Source organism: Callorhinus ursinus, unplaced genomic scaffold (genome assembly GCF_003265705.2).
Source record: "Callorhinus ursinus isolate GAN/ISIS: 27379988/994484 unplaced genomic scaffold, GSC_fseal_2.0 scaffold32, whole genome shotgun sequence".
Classification (NCBI taxonomy): domain Eukaryota; kingdom Metazoa; phylum Chordata; class Mammalia; order Carnivora; family Otariidae; genus Callorhinus; species Callorhinus ursinus.
This window is the reverse complement of record NW_027397094.1, coordinates 6,967,030-6,981,389: the sequence shown is the minus strand read 5'-3', so window position 1 is coordinate 6,981,389 and position 14,360 is coordinate 6,967,030. Positions and strand designations below refer to the sequence as shown.

At 36.0% G+C, this 14,360-nt stretch overlaps 1 protein-coding gene across 9 annotated transcripts in view; it reads left to right on the top strand.

The window, feature by feature from the left end:
- The window catches only part of ATAD1 (ATPase family AAA domain containing 1), a 70,608-nt gene that overhangs the window by 24,183 nt on the left and 32,065 nt on the right, over positions 1–14,360 (top strand). For all 9 annotated transcript variants that reach the window (XM_025850966.2, XM_073878969.1, XM_025850972.2 and 6 more), the window contains 2 exons: positions 8,734–8,832; positions 10,775–10,895. In XM_025850966.2, the coding sequence (XP_025706751.1) occupies positions 8,734–8,832; positions 10,775–10,895 (220 nt within the window). The remainder of the gene's footprint in view (positions 1–8,733; positions 8,833–10,774; positions 10,896–14,360) is intronic.

Below are 14,360 nucleotides of genomic sequence, written 5' to 3'. Positions count from 1 at the left end.
GATGTAAGAATGGTTTAAAAAGAGAAATTTAAGCCATATAGTAGTTGAAGTGACACATATAAACTATAGACACAGGTTGAAAATTAAAAGATGGAAAATGCCTCTACCATAAAGAGAAAGCTGGTTGAACACAAACTTTAAGGCAAAAATACTATTAGAGAAAATAAGGTTTCATTACAGAGTGATTAAAGATTCAATTCACCAAGAAATATAATATTTCTTTATTTGTGTACATCTATTAATATAGCTTCAAAATACATAAAGCAAAAAATTGATAAAACTATAGGGAGAAATAACATATCCATCATCATGGTGGGAGGTTTTTAACATTGCTTTCAGTAAGTGGTAGATGAAATATTAAAAAAACATTTTTTTTATTCCAGTATAGTTAACATACAGTGTTATATTAGCTTCAGGTGTAAAATACAGTGATACAACAATTCTATACATTACTCAGTGCTCATCATGATAAGTGTACTCTTAATCCCATTCCCGTTTCACCCATTTCACCCCACACCCACCCACCTCCACTCTGGTATCCATCTGTTTTTTTCTCTGTAGTTAAGTCTCTGTTTGGATTGGATTATTTTGGGGGGGGGCGTTGTGTTGAGTTGTATAATTTCTTTATATAATTTGGATACTGATCTTTTATTGGATATGTCATTTGCAAATATCTTCTCTTATTCAGTAGATTGTCTTTTAGTTTTGTTGATTGCTTCCTTTTTTTTTTTTTTGCTGTGCAGAAGCTTATTATTCTGATGTAGTCAGATGAAACTTTTTTTTAATGGGTAAAGATATCGCAGATTTACGAAAGTAACAGCATTATCTAGTGGCCACATATAGTATATTGTGCTTCAAAAAATGCACAGTACGTATTTAAAAAGCACCTGTGTAAGATTTGTGAAATTTAACTAAATGCTAAGTTGTAAAGCAGATGTCAAGTTTCATAGCACTGGTAGCATGTTTGTTACATTCCCTGGCTCCAGTGCAGAACAGGAAAATCATTAAATATCCAATAAGTTTGGAAAGTAAGAAACATCTTTAAAGAACTGCTAGTAAAAGAAAACATAGTAGAAATTAGAAAATATTTATGATGAGGGCGCCTGGGTGGCTCAGTTGGTTAAGCGTCTGCCTTCGGCTCAGGTCACGATCTCAGGGTCCTGGGATCGAGTCCTGCACTGGGCTCCCTGCTCAGCAGGGAGCCTGCTTCTCCCTCTGCCTCTCTCTCTCTCTCTCTCTGTCTCTCATGAATAAAAAAAAATAAAAAAATAAAAAAAATAAAAATAAAGAGCATGAAAGAAAGGTACAGTATTAACAAGAATGTGAATTTGCTGTTCCTCTTGGCTCTGTATTCATCTTCATTTGTCTAGAGCCCACCTGGGGCTCCCTGCTCAATGGTTCTGCTTCTCCCTCTCCATCTGCCCCTCCCCCTGCTCATGTGCACGCAGACGCGTGTGTTCTCTCTCTCTGTCAAGTAAAAACTTAAAAAAAAAGAAAATATGATTGAATTAAACTTAATGTATTAATGTTTAGAGAGAAATTTATAGTCTTAAGTGTTTGTTAGAAAAGAAGATAATTAATAAAGTAAAAAATCAAACTGAAGCTCAAGAAAAGATTTTTAACATAAACCCATGGATAATGAAAGAAGGGAAATAATAGGAAGACCAATTAATAGGAAATAGAATATACAACAGAGAGTGAATAAAAATACAGAAAATGAAAAGACAGTAAAGAAAATCAGTGAAACCAAAAAGTTGGTTATTTGAACATACAAAAATATTTGACAGTTTTGTAAAACCAAGAAAAAAATGAAGCCACCAATAAATATTACTGGGAATGATAGAGGAGACGTAATGACGATGCTGCAGACATTAAAAATAAGGAAAATTAATAACTGCCAATAAATTTAAAAACCTTAGATGATACAGATAGACTCTTAGAAAAATATAAATTGCCATAACTGACTTAAGAATTGGACATGAATAGTTAGTTCCATACCTATGAAATAAGTTAATATTGGACATATATTTTGGTAAAGAATACTCCAGGCCCATAGAATTTTACTGGCAAATTCTAGCAACATATAAGGAACAAATTAATAGTAACAATTTTATACAAATTCTAGAAGAGGGAACCTTTTTATGAGGGTAGCATAATAATAATCCTAAAACTTGTAATGGGCTATAATTTATCTCAATTAAATGAATAGAAAACTCTTAAAATACTAGCAAGTTGAATTCAGTGTATAAAAAAAGATAACATTATGACCAGTTGGATTTATTCCAAGAGTTTAAGGCTGGCTTCAATTGAGGAAAAAATGTATTTATAATGTTCTATAATAACAGATTAAATGATAAAACTATGATTATCTCAACAAATGCAGAAAAAGCCTTTGTTAAATATTTATTCTTTTTAGAAACGCTTAGTGACGTAGGAATAGAAGATAGCGTGATAAAATGAATTTACTATAGGAAACATACTTCATGGTAAAAAATTGAAAGCATTTCCTTTATGATTAGGAGCAAGTCAAGGAAGCCTGTCGTCATCACTTCTGTTCAACATTTTACTGTTAATGATGCATAAATCAAGAAAGAAGAGATAGAAGGATTGGAAAGAAATTAAACAGTCATTATACATACAATATGGTAATCTACATAGACAGCAAACAAAGTCTGTAGCTAATCTCTCAGGGTTAATAAGGGTTTAAGGGCTGCCGGATATAAAATCAGTGTACAAAAATCAGCTATTTCTGTGTACCCATCACACTTTGAAAATGCGACTTTAAAAAGATACTATTTACAGTAGTATCAAAAATATACAGTAACTGACAAACACAAGTTGTACAACACATTTTTAATGAAAACTGTAACACTACTGAAAACTGCTTAAATTCCATGCCAATAAAAAATACTGACAGGCTTTTTTGTTGTATTTTTCTCCTAAAATTTTTATGGAAGAATAAAAGTTTATATGTAGGCAAGACACTTGAAAAACAAGGCATGTATTGGGGGAGGGAGTATTTGCCTTAATATATATCAAAACTTATAAAGCCATAGTTACTAAAACAGTATGCTATTGGCACAGGGATGGATTGGCAAATTTAGCAGGATAGACTCCAGAAACAGACCTAGGCATACTTTGGAAACTTGATGTATGACAGAATTGGCTCTTATTTGTAGATTATTGGAGAAAGGATGGACTTTTCAATACATGATATTTGGACAATTGGTTCTGTAGGAGAGGGAATAAATTTTGATCTTTACTTTTGATCTTTACCATTTACAATAATACCTTCTGTGGATTAACAACTTGAATTTATTCATATAACAAATAATTTGAGAACGTGTTCTGTGGCTCTTTTTACCTCATCTATGTATTTTAAAGATACCTTTTTTTAATCTACCCAATTATTAATAAAAGCACCAAAAAAAAAAAGGCCAGAAGAAAAAGGAAAAAACCAGGATAATGTAAGGTATTTGTACTACTTTTCCCACCTGAACATACCTGAAGTATACAAAACACTGCAGACTAGTAGTTGTTCATTGTGGTAGTAAATTTCAACTGGAAGGCCTACATTCTGAAATAAGAATTGGGAAAATTGGTGGGTGTTGAATATAACTTTTAAAAGCCCCTCCTCACGTTTCTCTCCCACTATCTGGAAAATCATTTGTGTCAAGTCGTCAAAACCAAAGGAAGAGAAGGTTGCAAAAGAGAATTATTTGTAAATATGTTATAAAAATGATCCAGGAGAAAAGGAGGACATAAAGAATTTAATCAAAGAAAGCGATCTGTAAATTTAGTGAAATCAGCATTTCCGTTCACTGGGGACAGCAAGTATAATTTGAAGTAAAAGAAGGGGGTTATTCCAGAGTTTGCTGGGGAAAGGTAAAGAAGAAAAGGGAAGAGACTAGTGGAAAAGGAGGAGGTAGAGAGGTGTTGCCAAAGATGATGGAGGTAGGTCCCAGAGGGGTTAAGATCAGTAGTTAAGAACATTTTAAGATTAAGTTAATTTACTCTCAGTGAAGTGGGGAGATGTTATAACTAAATGGGAATGAGAATGGAGGTTTAGGACCTGCTGAGGTAAGTATGTGATCAGGATTTAATGAGCCAAATCATTGTGGATTATGAACATTAGAGCATAGTTGAGGGAAGCATGACTTTATTGGGAATTCAGTATTTTGTTTTTATTAACTTCTCCAAGTATTTCTCAGCATCTTGGTAGCAGATAAACAATGGTGGTGCGGAGGTGGTGAGGATAAGACTGACGGGTACAAGTCTAAGGGGTTCTAAGGTTCAACAGAAGACATTGTTAAAATGATGAGCTGTGGTCCAGGCCATTTAGGAAGTCAAATATTGCCAAGTGGGGGATAATTAAGTGGGAGTGCAGAAGGGAATTAAAAGAATTGAGAGTATACACTGAGGGTAAAAACCACATGTGAATATGGGTCAGGAGGAAGCTATGACTTCTATGGTCACAAAGGCAGAGCGCTGAATATAGAAGCTGAGACAAAGTTTTGAGGCTACTGATAATCAGTGGGCCTCATGTGAATTTAAAGGCAGTGTAGCTGTCAGATGAAAGAAAGGTAATCGATGATGTTGGTGCATTCAAATTAGGAACAGTAACCTAGAAGTAGTCATAATGTTTGAATTAGAATATTTGTAAATAATTTCTAGCCTGAAGCCAGGAAAACTTCCCAGCTTGGTGAAATGTGGGAGATGGTGTCTGCAGGGTGTTAAACAGGGACAGGGATTTTCTGGGCATCCGCTGCTGCTTGGATCCTATTTAGATGTAGTACAAGAGTTCTTATACGTATGTCTTCTGAAAGGGTGGTTAATTGGGATGTAGAGAAATGGAATCTCTAGGTAAGCTCTCTCTGTTTAAGAGCTTCCAAGTACAGTATGAGTCACGTAATGCTTGACCTGTTCTGAGCATTTATAAATACAGTATTTGGGTTAGCATATTAATTAGACTGTATAATATTTTTGAGATTGTAGTTTAATTGTCAAAGGCCACAAAAGATTCACTACTGAGAATTCTTCTACGTATGAAAGTCATATACTGTGACCTTAGTGAATGTCTTCTTATTTTTAGTCCTGTCATGATACCTTAGTCTTCAAAATTCAGTTATTTTGAGAGAAGTATTAGCCGAAATATTTTATGAAGAGATGATACACTGAAACCTTTCAAAAGAAAAAACCACGAACTGTCAGCTGCCAGGGATTTTTAAGAGCAGCCATCACAGAATGCCAATTACACTGGGACGAGCTAACGTTTGCCGACACCAGGAAGCCATTGTGACCTACATTATCGATCAAGTGGCTTTCGCAACTAAGGTTTACTGGCACTGAATCTTAGAGGACTGAAAACCTGAAGTAAATTGAGATAGGAAGTCAGTAGGGAATACACGGTAGCGTTGCCTGATTGGCCAAGGAATAGGTAGAAGTGATGGGGAGAGAAGAGCAGCCAGAGGGGGAAACTGGAGGAGAGAAAACTCTGTGCAGCACTGTGCTGTACGCCCAGGGGCAGTGGAAGAGCACGATAGTAGAAGGCCATCTGATCCTGTAACTTCCAGAATACATCCAGTAAAACCAGAAGAGATACATGTGCACTAACCCTAAAAGGGGAGATGACTTGTGTCCTCTAGAAAAGCGTGTTTCAAGAATTTTAATATAAGTTTATAAGAGATTATATCTAGGGCGCCTGGGTGGCTCAGTCGTTAAGCGTCTGCCTTCGGCTCAGGTCATGATCCTGGAGTCCCAGGATCGAGTCCCGTATTGGGCTCCCTGCTCAGCGGGAAGCCTGCTTCTCCCTCTCCCCACTCCCCCTGCTTGTGTTCCCTCTCTCACTGTGTCTCTGTCAAATAGATAAATAGAATCTTTAAAAAAAAAATAAAAACCAAATAAAAGTTGGTAACTAGAAAATGTAATTGTCACTGAGCTGTAAATGATAAAGCAATGCGTGAACATAAGCTGTTTTTAGAGTACAATCATAATTTTGTTTTTCTTGGTAAAACATTTTAGAAACGGGTTCAGTTAAAGGTGTCAAAGCTAAAAACAGTTGAATAACTTCTGGAACACAGTTTGGTGTTGGTATGATGTGTTTTGGGGTACTTTCTTGTTGTTTATTTGTTTATTAACCATGTTCTGCTCTCCCAAATGAGGAATATTAGTGTTTCAGCAAAACACGAGCTCTGGAATTAGATCAGGGTTTGAACTCTGGAAATGCCAATTCCTAGCTTGTAATCTTGGCAGTTCTTTTGATTTCTTTGATCCTTGGGTTCCTCATCTGAGAAATGAGCATAATAAAAGCTACTTCTCAGGATGATTTTAAGGGCTGATTGTAAAAAAAATGAAAATGAGTTTTGCCCAGTAAATACTAATTTCTTTTTTCTGTCAGTGTTGCTAATGCAACTTGAAGACATTGTTAAATGGGACTGCTTTCATGGGAAAAAGATTTTAGGTAGATTTTACCACCGCATTTTCTAGCTCTATACTTGTTATTTAGGAAATCCCAGACATAAAAGGTTGTTACTATTTAAAGCAAGAGGCAGTTGTGGCCTGGAGTAAAAATTTTTTTTTTTTTTTAAAGATTTTACTTATTTATTTGACAGAGACACAGCAAGAGAGGGAACACAAGCAGGGGGAGTGGGAGAGGGAGAAGCAGGCTTCCTGCTGAGCAGGGAGCCTGACATGGGGCTTGATCCCAGAGCCCTGGGATCATTACCTGAGCTGAAGGCAGATGCTTAACGACTGAGCCACCCAGGCGCCCCCTGGAGTAAAATTTTAAGAGCAGGTAGCTAATGGAAAAATCAGGGTTTCTCACTTGGCACTATTGACATTTGGGGCCAGATAATTGGGGAAGGGCAAGCTATGCTGTGCCTTTAAGAATATTCAGCAGCATCGCTGTCTCTTCGATTAGATAGCAGTAGCACCCCATCCCCCCAGGTTGTGACAGCCAAAACTATTCCCAGACCTTGCCAAATGTCCTCTGGGGGGCAAAAACCACCCCTGGTTGGAGACCAATGTTTCATCAAAAACTAATGATGTAATGTATGGTGATTAACATAACATAATAAAATAAAATTTAAAAAAAATTTAAGGACCTTAAGAAAAAAACAGTGTTTTACAGCATAACCTAAAAAGAACACATGTGGGATGGCTTCACATTTATAGAAGCATAATGAAAAAGAAGAGTAAATTGATGTTATTACAGATACTAAAATAGGATACCTTTAATAGCTGACACATAAAGATTTAAAGTCAACAAAAGAGAAGATATTTACAAGAAAGAGATTAAAGAACCTTGGAAAGGCTATTTTATCCATTGCTTCAGTAATTTTACAGGAGATAGCTAAGGGGGAAAACAGTGTGGTTCATAGCACTTTTTTAAAAATGCTACATTATAAGGATATGATTTATCCTAATTTATCCACATTTATCCTAATCCTCCAGCCAATCTCTAACTGTAATGCTGTGTGATATGGATTTCATTTAAAGCAGCAGTACCCCCTGACAAGAACAAGATCTTATAGAATCAAAGTATTTTAGGGGGTGCCTAGCTGGCTCAGTTGGTGGAGTATGCACCTCTTGATCTCAGGGTCGTGAGTTCAAGCCCCACGTTGGGCGTAGAGCCTACTTTATGTAAAATAAAGGATACAATATGATTTTTTTTTAAGTATTTTAAGAAAATGTAACAACAAAAATTTTGGTCTTTATTTCTAAAAATGCTCACTTAATTGAAATTTGAATGTGTTTTCTGTAGGTTTTTGAAGACTCCTTAGTGGTCACAAACTCCCTCTTATAATTGGGGACAGTAGAGTCATGTGGGTTCGTGGATGGGCTCTGGAGTTGGGTTGCCTGCATGTGTATGTTGTCTTTTCCATTTGCTAACTTTAACCTAAGGCAAATTATTTCATCTGAGCTAAACTTTTAATTTCCTTTTTTTCAGTGGGGAAAAATTGTACCTACCTCATAAGCTCCCTCAGGGGATTCAGTGAGTTAATCCATTTTCAGTATTTTACCATGATAGTTGGCACACTCAGCAAATGTTTATAACCATTTTTTAAAATTTTAATCAAAAGCTTTGTTGCTTTGGTAAAGCTCATAGGTTTAAAGCTAGTTTTGCCCAGGTCTAAAAGTATATGTAAGTATATTTCTAATTTAGAGTTATTTTTACTATCTCTGGTTGCCTAGTCCCAGGAATTGGCTTTTACTAAAAAGGACAACATCTCAGAACAATTTGAGATTTGATAGCTCTGGGCATCTGATGTCAATAACTGGGTAGTTTGAAGGAAGTAAGGCACCTGTTCTCAGAAACTTGTTTTAAGGGAAGAAACTCCATTTGTCCGTTTTTTGATAGGCTTAACTCCTCTGTCTTCCATTTTGAGGTTTCATCTCCACCTGTCATGATAATCCTACTAGGAAAGAGATCGAGTTGGACCCTGGAGTCTCAATGGAGCAATAGAAGGCCCTATATGTATCTCTTCAGTCATGTACCTTATATTTTCCATTTCCTAGGAGCTGGTTTAAATTGCTGTGATTTCTGTGGAGTTGGACACTCAGATCTACCCGAGGGCTTACACTGGGGAAAGATGAGATCAAGGGGCCTAGAATTTCCCTGGAAAATTCTTGTATGTCTATTCATCACTGTTTAGACTTCACAGATATCATCTCTTTTGGAGTGCCAGTACCTAAATATCAAATTAAAGGAAGTTGTTTGTTTTTTCGTTCTAGGCAGAAAAATTAATGAAACAGATTGGTGTGAAAAATGTGAAGCTTTCAGAATATGAAATGAGTATTGCTGCTCATCTAGTAGACCCTCTTAACATGCATGTACGTATCTTTAATCTAAGATTTTTTTGGTGTAGCACTTTGTGTCAGGGTTCCTGAAGACGACCAGGTTTGATGATTTTCTAAGAGGAATCACAGGAGTCCGCATAGCTTTGTGCTCACAGATACGATTTAGTACAGCAAAGGGATACAGGGCAAAATCAGCAAGAAAAGAGGGGCCTGGGATGAAGTCTGGAGGAAATCAGGCACAGGCTTCCGGAGTGTTCCCCAGTGAAGTCACACTCCTTCAGCCACAAGTTGTGAGAACACATGTAAAATGCTGTCCACCAGGGAGGCTCCTTAGCGCCCACGGTTTTAATTGGAGCTAGTCGCGTAGACCACTTCCTAACATCTCCCCAAATTCTAGACTTTCAGAGGGAAAACAGATGTCCCCACCATAAACCATTTTGTTTACACAAACAGTTGAGGCACAGTGAGGTGTTCTTACTGGGGAGTGGTGGGAATTCTCCTGAAATCTAAGCTCCCATACTCCAGCCAAGGGCCAGCCCCACAGGCAGGCCTTTCTGAGGACAATAGTCTGGAGCCTGCTGTATTAACGTTTCTTGGCATACACTTGTTTAGATAAACTTCTACTTTAATTCACCTTTATGGCATATAAAAAGTCCTGCTTTAAGTTATATGGATATTTGATTCAGAGTTTAAGTATAGATTTTCATAATAAGGTATGGTAGACAACACAAGCTTCTGAATTCCAGTTTTTCCATTCATGGCCTTGGCAGATTATTTCCTCTTTGACTGTCAGTTCCCTCCTGTATAATCCAGGGACCCTGTGATACCTACTCTACCTACTTCAAAAGGATTATTTGAACATCAGATTAGTGTGATTTATAAACTCTAAAGTCCCGTGTATTTTATAACAACAAGCGTAAATGAATTTTGTACAACAGATAACAAATAAATAGAATAAATATGATATTCCTATCTCTAAATTTGGAAAATAAAAGTCTATAATGTCTTTTAGTATCCATATGCGCAGAGATACATGTCCCCAGAAGTAATCCTCCATTTGAATTTGATTTATAAATTTAGAGTGAGACTTTCTTGACCTTACCAGCGTTCACTTTTGAGTAAGGCTGTATCAATAGACTCTGTTTTTTGTTACAGGTACAGTGGAAGTAGGTGGTGATTTTTTTCAGATTTGGCTATGGCTTTTCACCCTTTTTTTTTTTTTTAAGTTGTAGGGAAAGTAAATCACTTGTAAATAATTGCTTCTGACTCACCCCATCTCCAGCCCCTTTACTCTGTCAGGTTAGAGCTAGGTTGATGTTTTTTACTTAGGTCTTTTTCAGTTAGTTTATTCTCCCCTCCATCCCTCACCCCCCAGATTTTTTAAGTTGAGTCAGAAGGTTTTAAAATACACCAGCTGTGTTTATTTTGAAAGTACATATCTCCTATTTGCTACTTATAAAGATAAAAGTTTTGGCACACTTAAGATTAATAAAATTCAAAAGTCCAGTTTTGTGTGACTTTATTTCTAAAATCTATTTCTGTTATATTTGACAGTATCCTGTATGAATTAGGGGCATTCCTGGTATGAGTGCCTGGTATGAACTAGGGGCTCTCCCCATCAGCCAGTGCTGACTTAGCTGTTTGAACTGGTTCTCAATCTTCTTGGCAGAGTATCTCCTCATAAATGGAGTGAATTCAGTTTATTAGACCCCTGTGGAGTTCTGAGTGCTGGGCCTGGTGCTTTTTTTTTTTTTTTTTTAAATAGTAGATAGTTGACTATTAAGTTCCTTTTTGTAATTTCATAGTTTAGCAATTTCATTATTGCTATGAAAAGTCTTTGCTCACATTATATGTTAATCTTTTATTTACGGATAATTATCAGATTAAAGTGTGCCATTTGGGGGGGATTTTTTTTTACTTCATTGAGTATACATACATAAATTGTAAAATCCATGTCGACCTTACCTTTCACCAGGTTACTTGGAGTGATATTGCAGGTTTAGATGATGTCATTACGGATCTGAAAGACACGGTCATATTACCCATCAAAAAGAAGCATTTGTTTGAAAATTCCAGGCTTCTGCAGCCTCCAAAGGGTATGGTACAAGTTTCTATTCGCTAAACTATTAAAAACGTAGGAAACATTGAAACTTCCTGCCGTTATAGAACTGGTATTTTTGAGGGTGGATTTTTAAGAGAAAACTGAGATCGAGTGTGCTGTTTTATAAATAGTAGTTTTAAAATAATTGCTCATTCTTGGGCGCCTGGGTGGCTCAGTTGGTTAAGCAACTGCCTTCGGCTCAGGTCATGATCCTGGAGTCCCGGGATCAAGTCCCACATCGGGCTCCCTGCTCGGCAGGGAGTCTGCTTCTGCCTCTGACCCTCTTCCCTCTCGTGCTCTCTATCTCTCATTCTCTCTCTCAAATAAATAAAATCTTTAAAAAAAAAAATTGCTCATTCTTCAGCTTCCCAAATTTCAGTAAAAATTTTTCCCTATAATTACATGTCAAAACAATCCCTTTATTTCAGACACATTTTTACTACTTCCAAGTAAATAAAAATTGGGGAAATTGAGGTTAAAAAATCCAAAGTCATGATATGGGTTCTTTTGTTTTCAGAGTAAGACTTCTTTTTGTTGTTTCACAATTTAGTGATTTTTTTTCCTCTTAGTCATCTTAATTATTTTTGGATTGCAGTGGTGTTTTAGAGGAAATACTGAAGTACCGATGAACTAGAAATTAAATGCTATTTATTTTATTTTATTTCATTTAGAGAGAGAGAGAGGCAGAGGGAGAAGCAGGCTCCCACTGAGCAGGGAGCCCAGTGTGGGACTCGATCCCAGGACCCTGGGATCATGACCTGAGCCGAAGGCAGAAGCTTAACCATCTGAGCCACCCAGGCACCCCAAATGCTACTTATTTTTAAGGGAAACTTCTTTATTCCTATTTAGTAATCACTTTGAAAGCCCTGGAACTCAAGAATTAGAAATGCTTATTTAAAAAAAAGAAATGTTTATAACTCCATCCTTAAATGTAATACTTCTATTCTTGTCCATTCATATATTAATCATGTTTAAATATTAATCATGTTTAAGTTTTGCTCAGGGTGATTCAGATGGAGCCTAGAGGATAATTGGCAGTGAGATGAATAGAGGTGTGTTACCGCAGCTTTCAGATACACACGCTACAGCGGAGCTTGATTTACAGCTACACTTCTTTGTATGCCCAACACTAGACAGGTTTGCTTTTCTGTTGCTAGTCAAGGCTGAAATCAAATTATTAGACACATACATTTTTTTTAAAAATAGGATCTGTAGAAATACGAAAATAGCACTATGTATAAGTTATAGTTGCTTATAATCTTACTAATTTTTCAGTGTCTGTCAAAAAGTGCATTAAATTATGTTTCAGAAGTAATTGCAGCCAGTAACTGTACATTTTCATGAAATAGATGCTTTTTGCTTCTGGGAAATAGAGGATGATGACAGTTATCACCAAAAATGACATGTTCTTTTCATTAACTAAAATAACAAAACTGTTTATTAGGTATTTCTTTTTATTTTCTAAAACAACAAGCTGCCTTTTTCCCCCCCTAACAGAAAGCATTTAGTTTATTATGTTTTTTAAAAATTTTCCCCCCAAAGAAAATTCAAATGATTTATCTGAGCCCAGATTAGAAGAGTAAAGTAAAAGTTGGGTTATTCAGTTACGTTCTTTACTACCCTCTTCCAGGTCATTGGTAGTCTGAACAAGAAAAAACTTTTATAATTTTTCATGTCTCAGTTTCACAAAGTTAGTGAATTTAGAAAAGTGAGTTGTGTTTCACATGCTGTTAGAGAAAGCTCCTTTCCTTATCAGCGAGCTCTTAGGCCAGGTAATTGGGTGACTTCACCAGCTGGATTTGGCCCTAATTACTAATTAGCACAGTAGATACCAAATTATGATGGGATACTTCAAAGTTATGTGTAAATCTGCTGCTTATTTGAAAGCATTATCCAAAACTAGAGGTGGTTTCTATGAGTATTTCAAATTTTTGTAAGTTATACAAGTATCTCTTGATTATGTAATCTCAAGTTACACTGTTTGAGGCTTTTTGGCCCTGCATTTTTGGATAGTTTCTTATCAGGAACAAAAGTTTGAAAAACCATTGACTTACTTTTTGACCCTGAACATAAATTGGATATTAGTGTACAGAAGCAGAGCATAAAATCAGTTGCATACCGTAGCTTGTTCCATTTTTGAACTGGAAATAGGTTACCTAGGCTAGAGTCATTGCTTTATTGCCAATTTTATGCTATCCCTAGACAGTTCATTGCTATCTAAGCCAAAAGTCATCACTGCCTCAGAGACTACACAAGGATAATTTGAGAATGACTTATAATATACAAGCACATGAAATCATACAATTACATGAAGGTATAAAGTTGCAGCTCTCAGGCCAATAAGGGTTACAAGAACATGCCATAAAATATTAATGGTTGTATGAAAACAGTAACCCTTTGTTATTCCAAAATTTACAATTAAAATTCCATCTGAATGCTTTATAGTTCTTTTTATAAACTGTAACTTTTGTAATCATTATTTTGGCACAAAAGTTTTATGTTTGTGAATTTCACCATGTTCAATGCATCATGAAATTGTAAGTAACTTAGGAAAAATATATCTTGAAAAGTCATTTTTCTGGGGCTGCAAAAGCCTCCTTCCCTCCCCCCCCACCTCTTTGACTTTGTATTTAAATAGATTTAGTTTTTATAGATACTTATTTTTCCACCTTTTGGACAAATTTTTTATTAAAGCTTGAAAGTCAATAAACTAGCTCAAAAAAGAAAAAAGATGGTTACTAGTAAGGTATTTGTCACTCGGATTATTTCAGATTTGGATCTTTTGTCCCAGTTCTCCTTTTCTCCCTCATCCTAAATCTTTTATTTGTGTTTAGTATTTATGAAGTAAAGCCTTACAAAAACTGATGAAATACTGTATGGTGACATAACATAACATATAAATAAAGAAAAGTTCTCATTTAAAACATAAAAAAAGGGGGGTTTGAGTTTTTTATCCTCTACAAAGCACGAAGTAATAGGCACAGTTTTTTGTTTTGTTGAAATTTGTTGTAAAAGTATCAGACTGAGCTCAAAAAAACTATTTAAAAGGTTGCAAAGCTAATAATTGAAACCAAATGCCTCATATTCATTTGCAGGACCACTCATGTATCACTCTTCATAAACATGAACAAAGGATATAGAAGAGGTGCCACTTTTAAAAACCGCTAGACTCATTAATAACATGTCAGATGAAACAACATGAATCTTGGTGAAGCAACATACATACAGAAATGGGGATAAAGCGGTTGAATGGATAATTATAAAGCTAACACATAACTACCACCCAGGTCAGGAAGTGACCAGTGACTGCCCCCACCTGCTCCCTCATCTGTCACATCTCTGTCCTCCAGCAGATTATAGAATCCCAAAGCTTTACTTGCATGTTAAATCTTCAGACATTAGTTAGAAAAAAAAAACTGCTTAATTAATAACCCTAATTATAATCCTTGAAGAGCAGTAA